Genomic DNA, 9,211 nt, shown 5'->3' on the forward strand with positions numbered 1-9,211 from the left:
ATTCAATGTCTAGCTCTAAAGTCAAAGATTCAGGAACTTCTTAATGTTGGCGTGACCTAAAGATTGTCCATAATGCGTATATTTGTAACAGGATTTCTTATCAGTCTACTTCAGTTCAATTGTGTTTTATTTAAATAGCAAAAATCATAAGAGCAGTCGCCTCAAGGCACTTTCTACTATAAGGAAAATACCCTACAATAATACAGTGAAAACCTCAAAAATCAATTACCCCCTCTTTTAGCAAGTACTTGGGGACAGTAGGAAGGAAAAAAAAACCTTTTAACAGGAAGAAACCCCTGGCAGAACCAGGAACGGGCAGCAATCCCCCGCGACTGCTTAGGGGTGGTAGAAAGCAATAGGACAACTGCAAAAAAAATACACAAATTACTAAATTTATTCACATTTTATGCAAATAACAGCACAATACTCTGCATATTTTTACAAAGTGTACCTCTTTTGCTCTTGCAAAATATGAAAAGTTACCTGAAATAAAAACCAACGGCTAAGGTAGAATCAATACATCAAGATGTTCACAGTTCAGTGAAGTGTAATATTGTTCAATAAAACAAACATGTACAAGTGCTGTACGAGTAATACAGCAATCCCACGCTTTACACAGAGGCCATAACAATAATATTAAAAACAATATCATCATCATTATCATAATAATGTACATCCCTGGATGAAAATGTATTTTTACATCAAGTATCCACCGCACTTTGATGCATAAATACTATAGTCATGCTCAAGCAATGTACACCTTGTACCATGAGCTCAAGCAAACATGTGATAAGTGGTGCATTGATAAAAACCGTAAGAACGGTTAGTCATTTGGCCGCCTCAAACTGTCTGGCGCCTGAGCCTTCAGAGCCTGTGGCAGCACAGCAGGAAGCACACTGCTCGATCAGAGGCACCAGCTTTCCTTGCTGATGGAGCTGTTTGGTATCAGACCCGCCCCCAATGCAATGGCCATTGACAAAGACTCTTGGGACCTAAACAGAGAAAAAAAGAGGGGGGAGGGTGTCAGGGGGATACAGACTTTAGCATGCTATGAATGAGTTGCTAATGATCAACGATTTCAGATTAGGTTAGGTTTTTTCCCCCAAGTTTCATGTGCCATCTCACATCTCCAATCTGTCCTTGCATTCAAGACCCACACACAGTCTATTTGTAGCTCCAGGTTTGTTTGTGTTCTTTCTTGGCCCCAACTTGACAGCTGTGTGAGCTGTTAATGAATTTTTACAACTTAAAGTAGGAGCAGCTAGTGATCTAAAGAATACAAGTAGAGGAAATGGGCCACCTCCAAGGGCTCGCTGACTAGGGCTGAACGATTATGGAAAATAATCTAATTGCGATTTTTTGCCCCAATATTGCGATTGCGATGCGATATGCGATTATTTTTTAAGGTCTTTGTCTTCTGTATTATTAAACAAAGACAAGCAATACATCATATAGTATGGCCAATACTATATTACATTAATTTTAAACTGTTCTTTCCTGGAAGACAGACCTCTGTTATGATGACATGAGGTGATGCATGAATTGATGACTGACATTTTTATTTAACTTCTTCAATCACAACAGTATATTTGAACATACACAATAGTTTATTTTTAGCTTACAAACATCTGAGCATAAAGTGCTGGCAAGGAACCCTGGTGTAAACATTAAAATGAAAGTCAGTACAATGTGCAGATTGCAGAAATATACATAAAAAAAAATCAGTGGCTTTACCACACTCAGTTTTTCGACATCTGTGAACTACTAGACAGTTATTCAATTAAAAAATAATATTAAATAAATAAAACTAATAAATAAAAAATACACACATCTTACTGATCTCTGCAGTCAGTAACATTACACATAAAGTGCAAACATAATAGCAATTGTATAAACACACACACAAACACGCCTTTAAAGTTTAAAGGCGTGAAATTGGACGGTCCAGAAGGCTAGTTCTGATTAGCGTCACCGCTGTCTCGGTGGAGTTTAATAAACTCGGCCGTCTGCTTCTTGCTATCTAAAATATAACCAGACACTGGTGTAAATTCTCGACTGTCTCATACTTCTGTTTAATAAGTTTTCTGTTTGATGTTTAGTCAGCTGTGTGAAAACCAAGGAGGAACCCACCCGGGGGATTAATAAAGTTTTATTTTATCTAATCTAATAACTTTAATCTCAGCCAAACCGATTTACTCACGAACAAACAAAACACTGAAAAAAGCCCAACAATAACATTTTTAGGTTGTCTAAGTGACTTATATATTACGTTTAACCCGAGCAGCAAAACTCCGCGGTGATCTGAAAATGATGTGCCGGGAGTTGTGCCGTTCTCGGCCGCATCAGTAACCCTCGAGCTCCCGGCTAGCTGTCGAGCTGGTGGGTAGCAGACGCCTCTGAAAACGTCGAAGCACTTTTGCAAATATGGGATATCTTGATAAACCGAGCAGATATTTGATGTTTACACAACTACTTTCTCGCCTGAAAATATGTTAAAAGTTTATTTTGTGACCCAGAAAGATTAGTATGAGTAATTTTAAAACTTAGTAGCGGCCGCCATTGCTGGAAACTGGAGTTTGGCTGGGCCGCGCTATGAATTCTGGGATATGGTAGTAATTTGGACAGCCTTCGGCGCGTCGCTGTGTCGTAATCGGTCTACAAATGCGGCCTCAGGAGGATGCAGCCCATGAATTTGGACATGTCCAGAGTATAATCGCAGCCTTTGCGGTTAGAAAATTGCACTTGATCATGTCGCGATATTATCGCAAATGCGATATATCGTTCAGCCCTATCGCTGACCCTGGTGAGGAGCCTGGTTATTCAGGAAGGACTAACAGTACAGCCACTACTCCTGAGGTGGTTCAGACACCTGACTATAATGCCTTCTAAGTGAGTTTGTTTGGCATTTTTCAAGCGGGAGGAGGCCCTGGGGCAGACCTGGGCAATGCTTGAGAAATTAGATCTCTCTAGGCTGGCTTGGGAATGCCTCAGCTGCAAGAGCTGAAGGAGATGGCTGGGGAGATGGTGGCCTGGGCATCTGTGCTTAGACTGCTGCCCCCACAACCCAGACCTGGACAAGTAGCAGAAAATGGATGGAATTACAGAAAGAGTAGATACTTTGTAATTAAAAGGAAAAAGACAGCATACATCCTCATGCTCAGCAATACTGGATCCAGTGGTCCAGACTGGCCTTTTTGGAGGTGCTAGTTCACGCCAAGGGGCTGCAAGTTTGACATAGTTGTTGAAATCGATGAGCCCCTAAATGTGGGCTGCTGCCCCCTTGTGGATGGTGGGCAGCAAGATGTTGTTCAATTTGCCATGAAAATGTAATGATTAAATATTTAGACTATAAAAGTATCAAGGTGATTTAAATTACGTGCTGTTCTTTATTAGTTACATGGGCTTTGAAACATCTGGTTCGATAACACTTCACAGATAACGTGTACGAGCACAAGGACATGCGTGGCTTCTCTGATAAAAAACAAAACAAATACATACCCTAACAGCGACCCTGAGTCGAGATGCTCCTATTTTGAATTATAAAATTCATTATCAACTTTCACAGCTTTCAAGCTGAGGCCAGGGAACATGAGCAAGGCTGCAGTGGCATACACCTGAAGGTAAAGCAGACGGCCTATGTACGTGTTTTTCAGCTTCATTGTTTTAATGCACAGTGTTCATGTGCGGACAGCCTTCCTCGTTTCCATGTTTTCAGAACTCTCGCATATTGGAAAGTGACTAAAGAGCAACAGAGCAAAGGCTATGATGTAAAAAGATGGGACTTGCTATGGGGATTCATCCTGACTCAGAGTCAGCTATTCTGAGCGCCTATAAAGTCCTCAATCTTGGCTGCAACCCCAACAAAGATGCTTGTTAACTCCACCTAAATTTAACTTGAAGGCAGAGCTGCCAGAACAAACAAGCTGTCAGAGATGTGTGTTTTGATTCTTCTTCTACTTAAAAAAAAAAAAAAAGCACACGAAGGTGAGGTCCTTCTTACCGTCCTGGCACCAGTCATCTGAGCTAGGGCCTCTTGCAGACTCCGCCCATCATTGTGCTCATCCAGTTCGATCACTTTGTAGGTTGCGCCAATTTCGTTGAAGACGTTTTTGGCCATTTTACAATATGGGCAGGTGGTCTTGGAAAATATCACAACACAGTTCTGTGACACCACATCCTGAAAGGGCAGACACAATTAGAATACTTAGTTATGAGTGTGGAGTCCAGAAACAGCTTCAGCATAGCAGGAATCAAGTTGGTGAAGGGCGAGAAGGATTTTATCTCCACTTCGGGCAGAGACCCAATTGCAGAATTATGGTGGAAGTTTCATGGCTTCCTTTTTGAGGGCAACAAGCACATTTCTACACCAGCATGACGACGGCTCCTCCTCTTTGCATTCTTTCTAGCAGATTGATGATTCATCACCAGAGTGTTGTCTGCTCTACTCACTTTAGGGTAAGCTGGTAAAGGAGGTAACGTCAGTAACCACAGATCTATAGCTTTAGCTGGAATATAGTCAACAGATGTAGAAAGAATTCTGATTAACCACCAGTTTTATTTGAATTTTTGCCTGTTTGGAACACCTGAATGCAAAGGCCTTTAAGTTTAAGGATGCAGTCAATTTGAATGCACAAGACTTTGTTTTAAAGTTAAGAAGTTTCTAAAAGATTGCTCATTCTTCATGTGGCTAAAACACATTTCTAATTATTGATGAGTCGGTGGTGTCTTAATGGATTTTAGGATGTCACCTCCACTCATAAGCAGACCGCCTTCAAAGTTAAACATGCCACTGACAAGATGACATGCTCTGATACCACAGAGCGACTGATCTGGAGAAGTGTAAAACTGATGTGCACAAGAAAACCTCAAGGCATCTTGATGCATGCAGTTGTGCACTTTGTAATCACACTCAGGTCATTTAATGGAAAGATTTGTTGACTGACTACTGTGTAATGGACCGATATAACACCTATACTAGAGGCAAGTATGTAAAATGCAGCCGCACAAGATGAATGACCATAATTTACTAAATTAGAGCCAGTTTTCCTCATAAATTTCTGCAGTACCTTCAGTTTCTGTAGCCACGCATACCGCCCCCTGGTGGCACTTAAAAAGAATGCAGATTTAAGGCTTCACTTTTCAGACCCAGACCTTACACCCATTTTCATGCAGTCTACAGTAGATGGGCATACCCCTGAAACATTACAGGGCCTTGTCACAGATTTATTTATATTTGTTTGTGAACACGTGTATTCACACATGTCACTTCTAGGTGTGTTGCATGACATATGTTTAATTCAAAAGTCTTCAGGTAAAACATGTATTGAATCAGACAGAATATGTCATGGTTGTGTATCCATAAAAAAATACATAAGCCTGTGAGACCTGCACAACTGAAAACAAGTTACACAAAGACCCACTGCACGCTACCATACCCAGCAAAGTAACAAACTGCTTGTATGTAGCAGGTCTTACCTGAACGTACTGTAAACAGGCAGTGCTGGACAGACCCCTTGGATGGGAGGAGGTTAAATTCCCCATTCTGGAAAAGAAAAATCACACTCACATGATTATAAAATGCAGTGTTTGAGGCAACTGGTCCAGTGCTGATCTTGTGAATCAAGTGGAATTAACTGACACACAAGAAGCAGGCAGAGGTCCATAGACGAAGCTGAAGATATGAAAGGAAGAGACGAAGAGAGGACATATCAGAGCCATCAAAATAAGATCTAACTGAAGGATAACTGCTGCTCTGATTATAACCATGTTTACTGTAGGTCAATTTTAATATTCACTTGTGCCGCTGGTCTTAAACTGCAGTAAGGTTCGTGCGCTTGGTAATCCAGGATTAGCACTGCACTCGCTTCTCATTGGCACTGGGCAAGACAAGCCAAACACCATCAGGATCTGGCAACACTGAGCCGGCGGCACGGCAATAACAAACTAACAACGCTCCATAAAACGTGGCTCTGTATGTTAAATGAAAAGTGACCGCCTTCTTTTATAATCGGCATATCTTTTAGTGCCATTTTTATCGTTTCTTATGCCTAGCTACCACCGCTTAATCGAGTTAAGACTGTATAGGTAGCGTTTGCTAACGCTGATAACAGCCGGTGTTCCAGATCAACTGGCGTTTAGATCAACTGGCGTTGGTCGAACAGATGTGTGGCAGTCTTGCGTTTCAGGAGCTCCTACCGACAAACCAGCAAAAAAACACCAAATGTGTCATCTGTGACACTTGTGAGGTTGTCTCAAACACACTCCGTCAGTCTTGATGCTGTTGAACAACAAAATGTTTAAAAATGTGGCGAGTTTACCTGGTGATATCCTCATGCGCGACGCGATCGCGAAAACAGCAAACAAGTAACACCACGCCGATGTTGTTCACAGGACAGCAAGAGTAAACGATCGGGAGACCCTTGTCGTCGTTATCGTTCCACTCGCACGGTTTATTTCACCGAATTCAGCGTTTTTGCTTCACAACTAAAGCGAGCAGTTTGCTCTGTGCACTAACATGGACTCGAGTCAACCAGCGCCACCTCTGGCCAAGTGCCACAGCCTACAGCCAGATCAACCTGTGACACACATCTGCACCACGTTTGAATTCGTGTCATGCACATTTGTACCTTTCAATTGTGTGTTTGTGCGTCATGCAAATAAACCTTTGAAAAGAATGAAATGATATCATATATTCCTTATTGGCCTACATTTGTACAAAATTCCAAATTATATACACAAAGTCATAGACATCACCACTCCAATTGGTCATCATGATTTTAATATTCTCTTTTTCCATAACAATGAAATACGCCTTGGACAAATATGACACATCAATATTTCATTAGTGTTGTAACATCACATGTCGCTAGCATAGTCTGTCTGTGTCTTTTCCCTGAAAATGAATATTTCCAGCCAATATAGGCAATTCATCAACATGGCTGGAGTTATATACAGTCTGTATAAGTGTGGTTAATCTAATGAAGATTTGTAAGGAGACGGCAGTTACTGTGAATCCACAGCAGTTACACAGTGATTAGTAATAAACAGCCAGTGAGAGTGAGTGGATATGACTGTTCCCACCACTAACACATGACCATAGCCCACTACTAGATTAACTTGTGACACATCTGCACCTGCTGCTATGATCACAGTGAGTAGAGGCTGAGTGGCTGCACTTACCCCTGGTACATCCAAATCTGCCCACAAACATGTTGAAAGATGCAATGCCAGCAATGTGGATTGTCAACACTGAAAACAATCAGTAAGCAAAGACAACAGGGATCACTTTTTTCTGTTTATTTAGCACCCACAACATTTGTAGTCGCCTTCTGCACAGGGGAAGTCCACACACACTGTGTGGTACCACTTTCCACAGAAGGTGCATTCAGTCTGCAAGATTGAATGAGATTGTCAGAGTCATTGTCTGGCTGTTTATTACTAATCACCTGCTGTACATTCACAGTAACTGCCATCTCCTTACAAATGTTTATTAGATTGACCACACTTATGCAGACTGTATATCACAACCAACTCTAACATGTTTGTTTGCAGAGGGAAGACACAGACAGACTACGCTAACGACATGTGATGTTACAACACTGGTGAAATATTAGTGTGTTCACGACATTTTTCGTATGGGCAAAAGTATTGATATCAGGATGGTGATTCTTATGTGTATGTCATTTGGCATTTTGTACAAATGTAGGCTGATATTAAATACATGATATCATTTCATTCATTTCAAAGGTTTGTTTGCATGACGCACAAACACACAATTGAAAGGTACAAATGTGCATGACACGAATTCAAACGTGGTGCAGATGTGTGTCACAAGTTGATCTGGCTGTAGGCTGTGGCACTTGGCCAGAGGTGGCGCTGGTTGACTCGAGTCCATGTTAGTGCACAAAGTAAACTGCTCGCTTTAGTTGTGGAGCAAAAACGCTGAATTCGGTGAAACAAACCGTGCGAGTGGAACGATAACGACGACAAGGGTCTCCCGATCGTTTACTCTTGCTGTCCTGTGAACAACAACGGCGTGGTGTTACTTGTTTGCTGTTTTCGCGATCGCGTCGCGCATGAGGATATCACCAGGTAAACTCGCCACATTTTTAAACATTTTGTTGTTCAACAGCATCAAGACTGACGGAGTGTGTTTGAGATAACCTCACAAGTGTCACAGATGACACATTTGGCGTTTTTTTTGCTGGTTTGTCGGTAGGAGCTCCTGAAACGCAAGACTGCCACACATCTGTTCGACCAACGCCAGTTGATCTAAACGCCAGTTGATCTGGAACACCGGCACGCCGGGGATAAAGACTGATATTTAAAGCAATAATGTAAAGTTAATTTATATTAAGTATGCCGAATTTTTCAGAAGGATCCTTTTGATCAAGAGGCCGCGAATAGGTGTATTTGTTAATGAGAAAGTCATTTAAAATTAATTTCATGTTAAATCACGGGAAGTTATGATGACAGACGGTAAAGCATGCAGCATGCGGGAGTGAATTAACAAGAATTATGAGCTCCTGGGAGCGGGCAATGTTGTCCACCCATGTAGTATTATTTGCTTACGTTACCAAGCAGAGGAATATTTCTTTATAAATTTGGTGTGGGGGTGATTTTTCAGATCGACAGCTAGTTGCTATAGTCAAACAAGTGAGAATGACCTTCGACAGCCGGTCCATAGCAAACTACGAAGACATCCTGCGTGAAAAAACATGGCGAAGACAGAGCACACCGCAACAAAACAATTACGTCTTTGCCCTGGATAAAACATAAGATTAGTGTAGGAGCCGTTCTGAGGCTACACTAGCCCTGCCAGATGCTATACACTTACTATAGCACGATACTTACACTGTTTACGCCTGATGCCTACCTTACGTGGACACCGGAAGTAGTTTCTGACGCAAGTCGCAGCGTGAATGTAACGCTCGAATTAAAAAAAACACAAACAAACTATAAAGCAGTCTTTAAGTACAGTTAAAATAGCAGTGTAATCCTTTAATGGCGGTATCATTTTTTCATAAAGAATACATCATTTGGTAAATTAAATTACATTATATGTCATTTGAGCTTTAGGGCAAATGTAAGGCTCAGGGGCCAGAATTGATCGGGCAAAGGCTCCAAATCTGGACCAATGGACAGCTTTAAAAAAATGTGGAGGCGTGCATAGATTTTTTTTTTAACTGCCTGTCCCACTGCAACTAACAGA

General features: G+C 41.4%; 1 protein-coding gene across 7 annotated transcripts; it reads right to left on the reverse strand.

Moving 5' to 3' along the window:
- Positions 1-376: 376 nt before the first annotated feature.
- Positions 377-8,920, reverse strand: glrx2 (glutaredoxin 2). Of its 7 annotated transcripts, none has more exons than XM_026148249.1 (4): positions 8,854-8,920; positions 5,476-5,542; positions 4,001-4,177; positions 377-992 (listed from the first exon to the last, which is right to left on the reverse strand). In XM_026148249.1, the coding sequence occupies exons 2-4, from the start codon at positions 5,539-5,541 to the stop codon at positions 828-830; spliced, it is 408 nt and encodes a 135-aa protein (XP_026004034.1). In that variant the 5' UTR covers position 5,542; positions 8,854-8,920; the 3' UTR covers positions 377-827. The 7 variants fall into 7 exon arrangements, with proteins under 7 accessions (XP_026004034.1, XP_026004037.1, XP_026004032.1 ...); XM_026148252.1 differs by having other exon boundaries at positions 8,876-8,909; XM_026148247.1 differs by having other exon boundaries at positions 8,667-8,900.
- Positions 8,921-9,211: the final 291 nt, after the last annotated feature.

Source organism: Astatotilapia calliptera, chromosome 17, assembly GCF_900246225.1.
Source record: "Astatotilapia calliptera chromosome 17, fAstCal1.2, whole genome shotgun sequence".
In the NCBI taxonomy this organism is placed as follows: Eukaryota; Metazoa; Chordata; class Actinopteri; order Cichliformes; family Cichlidae; genus Astatotilapia; species Astatotilapia calliptera.

Excerpts from the sequence above, each read along its gene's own strand:
- glrx2 (XM_026148246.1), bottom strand. The coding sequence starts at position 5,766 with ATGGTTATAATCAGAGCAGCAGTTATCCTTCAGTTAGATCTTATTTTG. Across the intron at positions 4,178-5,475 it reads CCTGTTTACAGTACGTTCAG|GATGTGGTGTCACAGAACTG; the intron begins GTAAGACCTGCT and ends CTGCCCTTTCAG. Across the intron at positions 993-4,000 it reads AGATGACTGGTGCCAGGACG|GTCCCAAGAGTCTTTGTCAA; the intron begins GTAAGAAGGACC and ends TTCTCTGTTTAG.